Source organism: Stigmatopora argus, chromosome 15, assembly GCF_051989625.1.
Source record: "Stigmatopora argus isolate UIUO_Sarg chromosome 15, RoL_Sarg_1.0, whole genome shotgun sequence".
Classification (NCBI taxonomy): domain Eukaryota; kingdom Metazoa; phylum Chordata; class Actinopteri; order Syngnathiformes; family Syngnathidae; genus Stigmatopora; species Stigmatopora argus.
This window is the reverse complement of record NC_135401.1, coordinates 14561841-14578566: the sequence shown is the minus strand read 5'-3', so window position 1 is coordinate 14578566 and position 16726 is coordinate 14561841. Positions and strand designations below refer to the sequence as shown.

At 40.7% G+C, this 16726-nt stretch overlaps 1 protein-coding gene and 1 long non-coding RNA gene across 5 annotated transcripts in view; one reads left to right on the top strand and one right to left on the bottom strand.

Moving 5' to 3' along the window:
* The window catches only part of larp1b (La ribonucleoprotein 1B), a 61379-nt gene extending 49629 nt beyond the window's left edge, over positions 1 to 11750 (bottom strand). The window contains exons 1-3 of one of the 3 annotated variants that reach the window (XM_077620839.1): positions 10954 to 11750; positions 7548 to 7609; positions 405 to 461 (exon numbers count right to left, since the gene is read on the bottom strand). In XM_077620839.1, coding sequence (XP_077476965.1) covers positions 405 to 461; positions 7548 to 7609; positions 10954 to 11206 — 372 coding nt within the window. In that variant the 5' untranslated portion in view covers positions 11207 to 11750. The remainder of the gene's footprint in view (positions 1 to 404; positions 462 to 7547; positions 7610 to 10953) is intronic. The other 2 variants (XM_077620838.1, XM_077620842.1) reach the window with 2 other exon arrangements.
* On the top strand, positions 10721 to 14538 carry LOC144089728 (uncharacterized). 2 transcript variants are annotated; one of them, XR_013305161.1, is made up of 4 exons: positions 10721 to 11254; positions 11333 to 11515; positions 11593 to 14127; positions 14400 to 14538. It is a non-coding gene; the product is annotated as an uncharacterized LOC144089728 (long non-coding RNA). The 2 variants fall into 2 exon arrangements; XR_013305160.1 differs by having other exon boundaries at positions 11333 to 14127.
* Positions 14539 to 16726: the final 2188 nt, after the last annotated feature.

Genomic DNA, 16726 nt, shown 5'->3' with positions numbered 1-16726 from the left:
TATATATAAAATATATGCGGTCTGGGATGTTCTGAATGGATTTAACATAATGCTTGGAGTACGGGGCAGGGGATATTTAGGGTCTGTTCATTTGATCACGAGAAAATGAACGTTCGCTGGGTTGTCCGCAGCAAATAGCATGTCGGCAAGAAATTAAAGCAGTCAGTCAAGCGGTACAAAATTTTGAATTTTGTGCAAACACAAGGCGCACAGCAACTGATTGGACGCAGCATCAATTTTAAAGAAAATTTGATACTTTCAACTGCGCCCTATAGATGTGAAAATACGGTACATATATTTCAATCAAAGATCCCACGCCCCCCAGTTCACATGGATTGGACGTCCATCACTGTCAATGAGTTACAGGAGTGGATGCGGTAAGGCACACCAAGCTGTGATCTTACCTCTTTGGCCTGTTCACCAGGTGTTGGCCAGTTGGTAATGTCCCCAAAGTCTCCGGACTGGAAAGAAATAGAGCAAAATGAGGTCAACATTTGTTGAGTTCGCCCGATGTTGACTTTAGACTTTCAAAGTTTGGACAAGCAGAGAATTTCGTTCTCAACCAACACATCCACGCTTAACTTAAATACAGTGGGGCAAATAATTTAGTCAACCACCAATTGTGCAAGTTCTCAAACTTGAAAAGATTAGAGAGGCCTGTAATTGTCAACATGGGTAAACCTCAACCATGAGAGACAATGTGGGGAAAAAACTGAAAATCACATTGTTTGATTTTTAAAGAAATTATTTCCAAATTAAGGTGGAAAGTATTTGGTCACCTACAAACAAGCAAGATTTCTGCCTGTCAAAGAGGTCTAACTTCTAACAAGGTCTCCACTCATTACCTGTATTAATAGCATCTATTTTAACTCATTATCGGTATAAAAGACACCTGTCCACAACCTCAGTCTCTCACACTCCAAACTCAACCATGGCCAAGACAGAAGAGCTGTTGAAGGACACGAGACAAAATTGTAGACCTGCACGAGGCTGCGAAGACTTAATCTGCAATAGGTAAAACGCTTGGTGTAAAGAAATTAACTGTGGGAGCAATTATTAGAAAATGGAAGATATACAAGACCACTGATTATCTCCCCCGATCGGGGGTTCCATGCAAGATCTTAACCCGTGGCGTCAAAATGATAAGAACGGTGAGCAAAAATCCCAGAACCACACGGGGGGACCTAGTGAATGACCTACAGAGAGCTAGGACCACAGTAACAAAGGCTACTATCAGTAGCACAATGCGCCGCCAGGGACTCAAATCCTGCACTGCCAGACGTGTCCCCCTGCTGAAGCCAGTACACATCTAGGCCCGTCTGCGATTCGCTAGAGAGCATTTGGATGATCCAGAAGAGGACTGGGAGAATGTGTTATGGTCAGATGAAACTAAAATATAACTTTTTGGTAGAAACACAGGTTCTCGTGTTTGGAGGAGAAAGAATACTGAATACAGGGTGTCTGCAGTTTGGAACAAGTGCAATTTTAGACTATTTTAGACCTTTTTTAGACAATTGTGGGTTAAATTTAAGACCTTCACGAAACATTAGTTTAAACAGTTCCGATGTTGTCGTTTGCTCTGTATGACTGGTGTTTCGCCACGGTGTTCAGTGCCCACAAAACTTCTGCCTTCATCGTTTGTGTCGAGCCCATTAGGTCGCCTATGTCATTTGAAGTATCATTTGTGGATGTGTCTGCCAACGAATAGAACTGGTGCAATTCTACGAGACTCATATGCTGATTTCAGAGAGGTCTGGTGTTTATTGGATTTAACGTGGGATTCTAGTGCCTTTACTCACAGGGTCCCGAGCTTCAATGGTCTTTTGCACAACGTGCAGTACGCCTCAGTGTCATTGTCAGGAACACGTTTGAGCCAGTCCGCAAAATCCTGTCGTTCGAGCCAGCAATCATTAAATCTGCATTTACCCATTGCTTATATTTTTTCTGACTGCTATTCGTCTTGCATTACTCGACAACTATTTGTGTCTCGCGCCAATATCATGTGACGACCCACACACTTCCGCTTCACGTCTGTAGTTTTATTGTGCTTTCCGCTAACAGAACTACAAGGACAGTAAGCCACCAAAAAATGGAACGGCGTGACAAATAGACGCAAGAAAAATATTTTTAAAATGTATTCTACATCAATATTTTGCAACTTTGCACTAGGTCTTAAATGACCCAAATGAGACTGTAGACTTACTGTGTAAAATATCTCGGTATTTTAGACTTTTTTAGGCCTAAAATTGAAAATGTCTATTTTTAGACTCCGCGGACACCCTGTGAATACCCACTGTGAAGCATGGGGGTGGAAACATCATGCTTTGGGGCTGTTTTTCTGCAAAGGGACCAGGACGACTGATCTGTGTAAAGGAAAGAATGAATGGGGCCATGTATCGAAAGATTTTCAGTGAAAGTTTCCTTCCATCAGCAAGGACATTGAAGATGAGACATGGCTGGGTCTTTCATCATGACAATGATCCCAACCACACAACCAGGGCAACAAAGGAGTGGCTTTGTAAGAAGCATTTCAAAGACCTGGAGTGGCCTAGCCAGTCTCCAGATCTCAACCCCATAGGAAATCTGTGGAGGGAGTTGAAAATCCATGTTCCCCAACGACAGCCCCAAAACATCACTGCTCTAGAAGAGATCTGCATGGAGGAATGGGCCAAAATACCAGCAACAGTGTGTGAAAAGCTTGTGAAGAGTTACAGAAAACATTTGGCCTCCGTTATTGCCAACAAAGGGTACATAAAGTATTGAGATGAACTTTTGGTATTGACCAAATACTTATTTTCCACCATGATTTGCAAATAAATTCTTTAAAAATTAAACAATATGGTTTTCTGGGGGGGGCATTTCCACATTCTGTCTCTCATGGTTGAGGTTTACCCATGTTGACAATTACACGCCTCTCTAATTTATTCAAGTAGGATAACCTACACAATTGGTGGTTGACTAAATACTTATTTGCCCCACTGTATATTGCTCAAATATTATACGTTACATAGATGTCTGAATTAGAAGAGAAATTCCACTTTTGAGGAAAAGCTAATTTTCAGCATTCGACATTCAATCATTTGAGCCCATTTTGTCAGTATCAATAGGTCACAATTTTTCAACAATTGTGTCATTCAAAAAGTATATTTGATATTTGGACTATCATATATTTTTATAATGTTTGTTTTAAGATAGAACATTTTTTACTACCAGCAGAGAACATGAAATCATTCAATGAAAATAAAATATTTAAAATAGGACTTGTCATTTTCAGATTATTTTTAATAGAAGATTATTAAAAGTTGAAATTGAATAATTAATCTCTATAAAATCATTTGAATTAGAGGCTCGGCAGATGAGTGGTTAGCACATCAGCCTTCACAGCTCTGGGCTCCTGGGTTCAAATCCAGGTCGGTCCACCTGCATGGAGTTTGCATATCCTCCCACATTCCAAAATAACATGCATGGTAGGCTGATTGGACAGTAAATTGGTGGCCACCGATTCAGGGTGTCCCCCGCCTCTGGCCCGGCCGGAGTCAGCTGGGATAGGCTCCAGTACCCCCCGTGACCCTAATGAGGATAAAGCAGTTCAGAAAATGAATGAATGAATGAATCCTTTGAATTCATAAAAACAATGTCTCATATTTTTTTCCACCTTAAGTGTTATTTATTATGTTGAACAAAGGTAATTTAAAGAAAGTTCAAAAATTCCATAATAGTTATAAATTAAAAATGTACGATAAAATAATGTGTGTATTTGCAGACACTATGTAGTGCCTTGACCATGTCACCGTGAACATGTGTGTGGCAGTGAAAATGTCTGGTGGGAAGGTCAAAACCTGGCTGCTCTGGTGACATGTACAAAGACGATAGCCAGCCAGCAGTAAATGCGTTTGTTATTACAGAAATCAAGCATATTGCAGGACGGTACACTAACACGTAAATATCTTTACACGAGGGAGATGCGTCGAGAAAGAGGCTGCGATGCTGTTCTCATAAGCAGCCTCTCGCATACCCAGCCACCCGGACGGCCGCATTGGGAACCATCTCGTATGCTCATATCTCAGGGCAAAAATGTACTGGTAATTTTCCTCGTACCTCAAATTTGTTATATATTGGGACACTCGTATGTCAAGAAATTACTGCACATACGTATGCATGCATACATGCATACATAAATATACATAAACAGAGCTGCCAACCTCCATCGACCCCATTTCAGAAGTACCCTTGTCCCATTTCCGGAGTTTTTCTAGAGTGAATGCGATTCACACGAAATCAATATAAAATGTATTTAAAAAAATAATGTAGGACAATATAAATCAAACTGTTATTCTCATGTTTTTACATTAATCTAAATAGTGTTTTGCAAACTATTGAGAAAGTACAGCATAAAGAAAATAAGTATAAAAAGTGAACAAAGTATATTTGTTGTCCATTAATTGGCAAATTTGAATTTCCACAACATTAGCATACCAAATTTTCTGGCATACAAGCCATATTTGTCACTCAAAAAAATGATGACTGAATCCAGGGTATGGCTTATATATGCATAAATTAGACTATACATGCAGTGTGTGTGCACGCGTGTGTTAAAATATGTGCCGCGTTGCATTTGTACGTTTTTTTAATTGCTTAATAAGGGGAATTGCAATCATTAATAAGGAGAGCATTTAGCCGAGGTGGACAGGTATGTAAGAGAGAATCTTGAAACATGGATAGTGGTTGTTGTGAAACAACAGCCAGTTGAATTGAATTGAATGCTTTTATTGTCATTATATAATAGAATGAGAGCGGTGAAATGAGAGCCCAGTAGAGGGTGGGATGTTCTAAAGTGAGAATCAATCCAGAGCTGCCAAACACCGAAAATCGTATTTCAGAATGGGTAAAGAGAATTTTCAGATTTTGGGAGATTTTTTCCTAATGGCGTTTAAGAGGACAAGTTCTAATTTTAAAGTCGTTTTTTGGATAATTTTATCACTTATAAAAAAAAGAGCTGCAAACAACACATTAATGATTATTGAAAACTTTATTACACAACATTTGTGTGAATGCAATCATGTAAAAATATTTGTGGCAATCAACATTTTCAATACAAAAATGAATAATGAAAGACCTACAAATTTATACCACATGCAAAATGTAATTGATTTTCTTAGTTTTATTACATTTCTCAGTTGCACGCTTGGCCTTTTTTGACTCCTCCCCTTGAATATTTCTGTTCATAGCAAGCTGCTCTTGCCAGTTGCATGTTCATCTTTACCAAGCACATGGCCTCAAGTGTGCTTGGTCCCATTGACATCCTGAATTCTGTCCTGATCTTCCTCATAGCACTGAAAACACTCACATGTGGCATTGCTGTGGGGAGTCAAAAGTATGCCCAGTGCAATCTTTGTTATGTTAGCATATTTTGTGTTTCCAGAGCTGTCTTTTATTCCTCCTACTAGTCCCCATTGCACATCTGCTCTCTCCCGTACTGTAATGTCTGAATTCTTCTTCCAAGGCATCAATCGCACAGTCAGGCTTCATGCATGGGAATATGTTGATGAAGTACCTTACACTTGCGAAGGAACTTCTTTTGATGATGCTGAGATCAGCTACCTCAGCATGTTTGAGCAATTCGCCCTTCATTGGAAATTTTTCTTTTACATGATGTGTCCCTGCAGTTTTTTAAAACTTTCTCACACTTGTGCAGATGGCAGTCACTTTTTTCAGGCATTTCTTGCTCTTTCATGTACTGACGAACGTTCTCACCAATACAAAGTCCTTCATCATTTTTCTCAAATGGAATACTAATCTTCTCATAATCCACTTTCACTTCCAACAAGTCATGCAAAGTAAGTTTTCATGAACTTCACCATCAGTTTCAAGTAGAAGTCTTTCATCAGTCTTCTGAGTTTGTTAATTAGGGGTGCTTCCGACTGTAGTGTCATGTTTAAGGTTGTGAATAATTCCAGTATATAGCTCAGAAAAAGCATGTAGCAGAGAGCAGTCTGGCTACAGAGAAACTTGTATGCTATGGCTGGTCTGCTGTTGTGATGTGGAGATTTCTTCTCCTCCTCCTCAAAAAATGACTTTAAAGACTTCCTCAATACAAGGACACGGCTTCATTGAAAGCCAACTCGTGGGAACGTATCAGGACCTTCAAGTTTGCCTCCCCACACAACTCCGCTTCAATCCTTAACTCCGTCTGACGTTTTGCACTATTCTTAAGGTGTAAATAAATATCCACAAGCACATTGTCGACTGGTAGAACATTTGTTGCATTTTTGGCAGCTATATGCAACAAATGGCAAATACGGCCCATAAAGAGATATCGTTCTCTTCCTTGATATGGCCGAACACCCGAGCTTGCCCACCTGACATTATTGGAGCATTATCACTGCCTAGTGCAGCACAATTTTCCCAACTGAGATCAGATTTCAGGAACTCTGCACTTAGTGTTAAAAATGTTACGGCCATTTGCAGACGCTTCTGTAACCTCCAGAACAGATAAAAGTAATGTTGAGATTTTCTGGTTTGCACTGAAATGTCAAGACACTATGGGGAAAAACTTAGCAGAGTTGTCGTTACTGCCATCCGTACTGAGTGTGAACAATCCTCTTGCATTAGCAGCAATACAACTTGAAATATTCTCCACTTTTTGCAATATTAAGGCTTTGGTCTTTGTGCGGACGGATGCTTAGTCTTCCACAATTTTTGAATCCGGAAGATGGCTTTCAATAGTGGACCACAATGATCAGTAGAACTCAGCGGCACGTTATGCTCCACAAGAAAATAGGCCCTTTTCATCTCTGCTACACTTAGGTTGTGTTGGTGAGTATCAACAGTAGCAGAGTTTACTCTAAAGAAGGTATAGATGGATTGCTGGGATTGCATCGACCCAGCCTTCGCTTTATGATTTTTCCCAGACACTTGTTTTGTACAGCCCCTGAGGTCACCATGATTAACGCAAAAGTTCGCGTTGCAATACTTACTGTACGCAAAGAATTCTCCTTCGGTTGATGGCACCAAACACTGTCTTGAAATTTTGCAGGCTGCAGTTCGTTGTATTTTTTTTCTATGGCAAAATATCAGTATCACAGTTGTCTCGTTTTCGCTTGGACGCCATGGCTACAGTACGTCAATGCAGCTTCAAAAATCTATCAAAACTCCACATGATTTCACATCCGTTTAGGTCACGTGGATGTAGTTTCGATTTGTGCCATCCTCAAATCGGCGAATTTTCACTGAAAAAGTTATTAAAAGCAAACGTAACGTTTCGAAACACAGATTGCGTCACATATTGCTTGATTTTTGTTATTTTTGTAGTTTTCATAGAAAATGCGGATTTCATAATTTGCCATAAACTGACATAGTAAACTACGGACGATTCTTAGTATTGGGTAGCTCTGCACAATATAATCGATCGTGGGGTTTTTTTCACCTTCAACAAAGGCATACATGGCTCCTTCTTGACTGTCCCAAAGAGAAAATAACGTTCGCCATTCTTGATGCAATCCCAGTGTAAAAATTAAACAAATAGAAAAAAGTTTGGTCCACATTACCTTGCTGGATTTTCTGGTTCTGGGTTTACTGGCACGCACAACCTTCAGAGAGTTTTGCTGATCTGTGGAAAGATGATTGATTAGTTACTCGTGCTACGAGATTTAAAAAGCGGCTTTCAACTATGCTCATTTTGCCGGGAAAAATTTGTTTTAAAAATCTCTTGCCCTGTGTGTGCACCATGTTGGGGCTTCAAACATTCTCTTGTATGCGGGTTAGCAATGTGTGTGCGCGAGAGAGAGAGAGGCCCGGGAGTGGCCTTCCAGTACCGTGGGGCCAGATAAGAGGCCAAAGGGCTGGGCTGAGTAAAACGATGCCGCCGACGAACAGTCAAATATAGCCACGTTAACCTTACAAACACTTGCAATCTTTCACTCCAACATCGCTTGGATTTAACCAGCAACACAGGCCTCTAAAATCATGACAAAATTTGCAGAGAGTTTTCTGCATGCAGATAGTTAATGATGACATTCCAAACAAGAATGTGGGTTTTAACAGCAACTATAGCGTATACCGTTTACAACAGTTAAACTAAGTAAACACATCAACACATTTTTATCCCATAACCCACTACTTTTTTCTCTCCCTTTGTACCCTGAGGGTAAAAACCAAACTGGTTTATTTGTTACTGTATTTATTCTTATCTTTGTATTTATTTATTTAATTGATTTTAAAAACGAGCTCTGTATTTTAATTTTAAAATTGTTTTCATTTCATTTTTCTAAGTCTGTAGTGACGACAACACTTTGATGTTCTCGTGGATTTCCGCGCGCGCTCGGTGTGTATTCTATTCCCTAAACGCACCATTGGATAGTGATAGCCACATAGGATCCGTTTGTGAAGTCGTTTCAGGTACAGGTCAACTGGTTGAAGACCCTTCCTGCCCCAACTAAAAGAACCATTTAGGTCAAAGCATTGATAATTTAACATGGTTTAAAAGAATGGATGTCCAACTTTTTCCATGACTCTCCGCAGCTACACCAACACCAATCAGATTTCATCAAAATCTCAGGGAGATTTATAAAATAGTACTCTACCTTATGCTATATGCCTCTCCAAAAGAACTATTTTAAAAGGCCGGATATCCACTGTTAAGTCATAGCAAACAATAGTAACTGGCTTGAGAAATCCCAACTGTATTTAAACATATCTAAGACTGTCTGCATGTACTTGTCAAAAAGAGTGACAACTGACAGTAATTCCATCGTTTTTGTCCAAGGTAAAACAATAAATGTAGTCCGAGAATTTATATAGCTAGGAATCACTCTTGACTCACAACGTGTCTTTAAACGACAAATTAAAAAACACCGAGAAGAATTACATTTGTCCAACTTTAGATTCATTAGAAACAATGTAACTCCTGAGTCAGCAAAACTGTATTTTGACACAATGATGATATCACACATGACTTGCTGCCTTGGTCATCGGCCTGCAAGTCAACACTAAAACTAATTGAAACTGTTTATAAGCAAGCTCTGAAATTGTTGGACAGAAAACCAAAAACTTACCATCAATGTCAGATATTAAAAGAACATAAATGCCTGAACTGGGACAATACTGTTAAATATGCAGATGCCACTTTAGTTTACAAAATCTTCCAACACAAAGCTCCTCCTTCACTGCAAGAGTTTGTAAAAAAAATTCCAACAGATCAACAAGAGCTGTTTCTGGAGTTAACAGTGTAGTCATATTTTGCGATACGAGCTTAATACATTCCGGGACTGAGCTCGTATCTCAAATCAACGTTTTCCATAGAAATGAACTAAATACAAATGAATTCGTTCCCACCCTCTGAAAAAAAAAGAACAGGATTTAGATAAATTTAAACCTTCTTGTGCAATAACCTCTCGGGGCAAACTTCCTGCTTCTCTGTAGGTATTGACGAGCCAGCTCAGTCACCCATACACTACTCATGTTTTTCGATTATTTCGTGCTTAATATCGATTGTCATCATACGCCTTTTCTTCGCACTACGCTTTCTTTGGATCCATTGTTTCTCTTAATCCTGCACTGACTAACGCAAAGAAAACATGGAAAAAAATGCTATGCTCCGCCCAGTGCTCGTACAGATCTTTGCACGATGGAGATGCGGGGAGAAAGACAGCCTCTCGCGGCCTGGCCACCTGGCTGTCTCGTATCTCAAAATTTGTCTCGTATCTCCAGGTAAATATTTGCTCCAAATTTTACCCGGACCTGAAATTCCTCGTATGTCGGGGCACTCATATGGCAAGGTATTACTGTATAGGTATGTACACATTTTAGCGCAGTAGCGATCGCGGTGGCGTACCGAAAGTAAATCAGTGTCACCAAACATTGGGAAATGCTCTATTTGCATTGTTTTAGATGATTTATTTATTATTACTATTACAAGGTTAAAATCAAAATATGATGAACATCAAATTATAGATTATACTATTACGAGGTTCAAATTGTTAAAGTCATTTAATTGCTTTTTTTTCCTCTAACATGAACTGGAAGTTGTCTGGTTTGTAGGGGATCAGTTTTTGGCGACATAAAGTCTGTGTAAGCACATTTTTTTGCGTAATATTAGGAGGAGTCATATAATTATGCGATTAAAAACATTACATTACTTATTTTTGCATCACTCGAACTGGAAGTTGGTCAGGGTCAGCCACAGACATCAACTTTTGGTGACATTAGGTCAGTGTGAAAAATTAGATTTTGGAATAATTTTGGAGTTTTATGTGATTCCCGCTGATAAAACTTTAACGAGAATGACAATCATTAATATAGGCATCAGTTTAAATTAAAAGATTTTCAGATGGTGGTGTCCCTTGAGATTTTTTCAATGCAAAAAGTGTGCCACAGCTCAAAAAAGGTTGGGAAACACTGATTTAAATCAAATGGAGAGGAACGATTTTCACTGTGAGTACAGTACTTAGTGTTTACATTTTTTATTTGTAGATTATATGTAGATATTAATACATTGCATTACTCTGCTTGTATTTTTGTAAATGGGGGAAGACATGTAGTAGTATGTTACTAATAATAAGGGTCATCCTATTTTCGCGGTTTTTCGATTATCGCGGCCATGTCTGGTCTACATTAGCTGGCATCTCTTCCAGGGAAAGGGAGGAGTAAACCATTGTGGGAGGCGGGGCCACGGACGCTACATGCTAAAGGGCTAAAGAGGTAGCACTTGTCAGCAATCAACACGTGGTGCTTGTAAGGCGAGGAGGGGTAGATTCCAGGGGCGGGGGCCGCCAATGTCGACAAGCCAACATAAAAATGCAAGAATTTAATAAAATACATCCACTCATGTACACGATGGAATTGTTCTGGCTGTCAAAGTACGCACATGAGACGTGCTTGCCACACACACGTTGGAAAAAGCCAAAGGAAAAAAGTCACACAACGGTAAAGAATCACACAAAACAACGGGCTCACCTCGATCCTGTGAGGCCGACGGGTGGACGTTGTGCAGCGGTACCCTCCCCGTGGTCCTACGGGACCACGCGTTGACTTTGGGCGGTAGAGCCTCGACGACTTTTTTGGCGTCGTCGTTGGTGCTCGGCTCGCCTTCTTCGGCGGCCCGCGGGGTCTCCATGGGCTTGTTTTGATGATCGTTGCCGCCACAGCTTGCTGCTGGTTCCGCTGTCAAAGTAGAGTCCAAGTGACCGGTTTCAAGATCGCTTGCCATCGCGCTTGGATCCCGGGTGAACTTTTGGTCCTTGCGTTCCTGTCCCAGGTAAAAGTGGACAAGAACTCGCGGGGCGACCACATCCACGAGTTGAGCTGACCACTTTTTTCGTCTTTTCTTGTTTAGGCTGGACCTGGTGAACCAGCAGCGGTCGAAGTCCTGCAGGTGGCTAAGCGTTAGCCACCTAGCCGTATACGCTCTTTAACTGCGAGCCAGCTAGCAGGCTAGCGAGATAGCGTCAGCGCGCACACGTTCGCGAGCCCCCCCAAAAGTGACGTTTGGGCCCACCGGGTGGAAAGTTTCATTTCGGTGAGAAGTTAATCTCCGAGTTCCGCGGCGACGCTTCGGTCGCTGAGCCCCCTCCAATTTTTGCTGTAACTTTTCAGACGGTAAAAGTCCGACGCGTTTCCGAGTGAGCGTGCCAGGTCCACGTTAGCAAGCTGGCAGCTCAAAGCTACAGAAGCCGTCAAAAAGCAAGTCTGGAAACTCCTTGAACTCAGCGCATTACTCCCTGTTGGTTAAAACGTAGTCACGTGGTTCACGGACGCCATGTTGTTACTTTCGACGGCGTTAATTTTCATTAACACGGCAGCTTTTTCCCTTTAAATCAATAATAGGGGCTTTTAATGTAAATGGTTGGTTGGGTAGCTCAATGATGTTTATTTTAGTCAAAACAAGCATAGCATTTTTCCCCAAAACACAAAAAAATCCCACAATTAAGTCCACAATATATAGCTCCTTCTCTACCATTGAGTAGCTCTAAAACTAACTTTTTTTTTTACATTAACCTTACAGCAACTGTGGAATTTTACTAATTAACAACACTCAAACTAAGAAAACAGATTAAAAATCTTGCTACTGTTGTAGCATCTGATTATTATTATTTGTTATTTCACGACTTTATAGTCGCTTTCATTACATCATTTGCTTTGAAGTAAAAACTAACCATAATGATAATCTCAGATGAATGTAATTTTGCATATTACATTTTGACGTGAAGTTACGTCAACCTGGATAATTTGGCGCCCTCTCCTGTCGTTGCTCAGAACAGTCTTTTCATATATATTTTTCTTAAATAATACAAAAAGTACGAAAGCTTATTGCAAGTACACCACAAATCAGGTAAAAACTTAAATGAAGACCATATAAATATATTAAACGCGTGTTAGGTTGCAGATGTGGAAAAAAATCTCTTTTAATGCAACACAATTAAGCATCTATTTAGCTCCATGAATACAATGTATACACACTTGACATGGTTTCTGTTGGCGTTGGTTCTTGACCTTGTTTCCACATTTGCATGGAGCCTATCCCAGCTCACTTCGGGCCAGAGGCGGGGGGCAGCCAAGAGGAAGGACAAACATTCACACTCATACCCATACCTGGGACAAATGTAGTGTCAGATCAGCCTACCAACCCCTAACCCATGTCTTGGGAATGTAGGAGGAAACCGGAGTACCTGGAGAAAACCCATGCAGGCCCAGAGAGAACATCCAAACTCCACACAGGTGGACCGACCTGGATTTGAACCCACGACCTCAGAGCTGTGAGGCCGATGTGCTAACCACTCAATCCACCAGGCTGCCCGTCCTGGTGAAATATGATTGTTATTCACAGAATTTGTGTCTTTTTGTCTGCGTGGCTCACGAAGAAAGCTGTGTGCGCTTTCAAAATCATGTCTTCGAAAGATTTAATTTTGTGTTAATTACAATTAAGTTAAGAATCCACATTGTGTTTACTAACAAACTGAAATGGAATGGATTTTGTTCAAGGAAATTTTTGATCTCAAATTACAATTGATGACACAAAAAATGAGACAAATAGAAGAAATATCAATGAAATTAAGTGCTTTGATTTAATAACAATGAAGTATTATTGGTTGATGACTTTTGTCATGCAAAATTTGAGTCAGAATGCTAGAAAAAGTACCGTATTTTCACGACTATATGGCGCATCGCATTTAAAGGTGCAGTGTCCGTAACGAGTGCTATTTCGGTATTTGAGACACACACAGGACGCACCGCTTTTAAAGACGCAGTGTCCGTAACGAGTGCTATTTCGGTATTTGAGACACACACACAGGACGCACCGCTTTTAAAGACGCAGCCAGGCATGGCAAAACATACACCAGCTTAAACATACGGACACACGCTAAAAACATGTTTTTAAAAAGTCAACAGAAGCAAAACTGAGTTCGGTTGTACTTTATTTAGCCAGAGTTTTAGACGTTTTTGCAGGCGGCCACAATCCATTCGCAAATAGTTGCTAGCATAACTAGCCCAGCGCTGCCTGCCACCCTTCGTAAAGCTGTGTCCAGCGGTTTTCAAGCATCTGTTGTTAGTGCCTTTAACAACAGTGCAAGCAGACACGTTCGTCCAGGCGGCCACAATCCATTCGCAAATAGTGGCGTAACTAGCCCGGCGCTTTAGTTAAGCCTCCGGAATGACGGCAAGCTCAGAGTTCATTTTCGTGACTTGGTTTTTCACAGCTGCGTGGGGGGGCCTTAGAAACCAAACCGAAATTGTTTTGCAATAAACACATGCCCACACTATATACGGGTACCTTGTAGGGGCGTGCCTTTAGCGTCTGACCCCACCCATGTCCGCCTTCTCTCTATGTAGAAGCGTGTCGGCAAAACACTCCAAATTGCCCCTAGGTATGGGTGTGAGTGTGCATGGTTCTCCGTCTCCTTGTGCCCTGCGATTGGCTGGCCACCGAATCGTACGGTGTTTGTAAGGTTTTTTGGGGGGTTGTAAGGGGAATCATAATCATTTATAAGGGCAGTTATCGGCAGAGGTTGACAGGTATGCATTTGGATCAGCTGATGCGCATAAAGTCCAAGCAAGAAGCAGACAAAGCCATCAACCTGGACAAAGTGTACAACCATTGGAAAAGTGAGAAGGACAGACGTGAAAAATAAGGTAAAATTTAAGTCAGATTTGTGCATATTCTAGTGACGTTTATTAAGATTTTGTCTTTACGGATATTAATCATTAAATGTTGTTACTATTACATCATTTATGGGTAGTAGAAATGCCAAGAAAAACTGTGTAATTGGATATTTTACAGACAAAGTGTTACAGGAATTTGCACTGCATCACAAGCTACAGCACAAGTGATTGTGCAAAATGTGAATGTTTTAATGTGACCAAAATGTTATGTCTGAAAGTTGTATATGTCTTATATCTTCCAGAACAGGACCCTCAGCCAGGCCAAAGCAGGACTCTTCCTATGGCCAAAGCAGGACTCTCACATACTGTATAGCATTTGTACATCCCATTTTTCAGATTTTTGTCTTTTTTTTAAGTGGACCAAATTGCTTATTTGAAAATAAAAGGTGCATATCTGATGTTGCTCACAGTAGTCCTCAGTTTGCTCAGGGAGCTTGTGTGTATGCCCCAGATACATAAAAAATTAGAGGGAACATTGACATGCACCTGCTTATGACAGGTGTGATACTGGTGTGTGCCCATAGTGAGCAATGATGATATTGCTCACACGGGTACTCAGTGCGCTCAGGGAGGTTGTCTTTCTGCTCAGACCAACGAAAAATTACAGGGAACATTGGTCAAAGGTCAAAAATGCGACCTAGGGGTCAATTTGAATCGATTTTTTGAAGAACCAAAGGCAAAATTCAAAATTTGGGCCCTGTCATGACACAATTCCCTATTGAAGCTAACCATAGTCGAAAAACCGCATTACAATCGGACGTAAATTGTGGAAATGGCGTCCAATCCGTATGAAATGTGTCCAAAATCGAGGGTTTTTATCGATTTTTAGCAAGATGACACAAATGACCTGGAAAATGATGCACGTACAATGTTGTCTTCGTCATGGTGCTTTTACAAAACAGAGTGGTTTTGATCTGAAAGTTTCGCAAGTACCGAAAAAATGGCCCTAAGTTGCACTTTTCCGACCTAAGAAATGCAACACCCTGGTACAAATATCAATTTTCTGAAAAACTGGAATCCAAATTCAAAAATCGGCCGCGGTGGATCTCTAGAGGCGTAAATTTGCCAACTTTTGGTGAAAACTGCATTCAAATCACTTACGGTCTTGTCTCATTTCACCCAAACTCCACGGATACGCATACACGCACCCGCACACACATTCTTAGAAATAGTAATATGTATAGATTTATAGAGAAATGCTGACTTCAACAGTGAAATACAACATACGTGGAAATTCGGGTTACGGCACCAGTATAGGAATTGAACTCAGTGGTAAGTAACCTAGACTCGCTGTATCTGGTTGCATACAATGTCAAAGTGCAAAATAGTTCTTACAGATACTAAAGGTCCATTTCTGAAGTTTTGTCAGAAATACAAAAAAAATCATAATGAAACGTTTTGGTTGACAGAGAAACAATGTTTCTGCAAACAAATACAGTAATCCCTCGATTATCACGGTTAATATAGATGAGATATGGCCGCGATAAACGAAAAACCGCGAAGTAGGGTCACCAATTTTTTTTTAAAAGGACAGGGGAGTGGCTTTCGCTTGCGAATTTCAGCGTGGATTTTCACATTTTTATGAACTTCAAAATTGTTATTTATTTTCTTACTTCAGTGCTGAGTCCTAGTAGCAAGCAGAGGACAGGGGGGTGGCTTCTGCTTGCAAGTTTCAGCATGGGTTTTCACATTTTTATGAACTTTAAAAAAAAAGAGACTTATTTACTTATTCATTTTGTACTTCAGTGCTGAGTTCTAGTGGCAAGCGGAGGACAGGGGAGTAGCTTCCGGTTGCGAATTTCAGCATGTATTTTTACATTTTTATGAAAATAAATGTAATTAACAAAAATATGCCCCCCAGAAAAAAATGTGATGTAGTGAAGCAGCGATATTCGAGGGATTACTGTACGTCACATGTGTCAAACCGATTCCGCCGAGGGCCGCAGTGGGTCCTGGTCTTTGTGCCAACCGAGCCAGTGCCGACATTTTAACCAATCAGGTGTCTTCTAAAATAAGTAGCACCTGACTTTAATTAACTGATTACACTTGCAAAAGGTATCCTCTTGTTGAGTTGGAATGAAAACCTGCACCCACTGCTGCCCTTTGAGGACGGGTTTGACACCCCTGCAGTGTACATCATACTGTGGGTCAATGTGGATTGGTCGCCTTCTTATGGCGAGCTAATCAGGGAAAAGGGAGGAGCAGCAGACTTGATCAGGAAGCGACTATCCACTTGAACACTGGCAGAATGCAAAGGGTGGGTTAATTTCCCAACTGTTGTCTGAAATACTCTTCATTCCCTCATTAGGAGCGTCACAAAAAGCATTTTTTGACAGAAAAAGATGCTTCGACACTTCCCCTTGAGCGACACAAGACTACAGTAATCCCTTGATTATCACGGTTAATGCAGACCAGACATGGCCGCGATAAACGAAAAACCTCGAAGTAAGGTCACCCCCATTTAAAAAAAAACATCTTACATACGGTCACCCCCATTTTTTTTACTTTAGTGCTGAGTCGTAGTAGCAAGCGGAGGACAGGGGAGTGGCTTTCGCTTGCGAATTTCAGC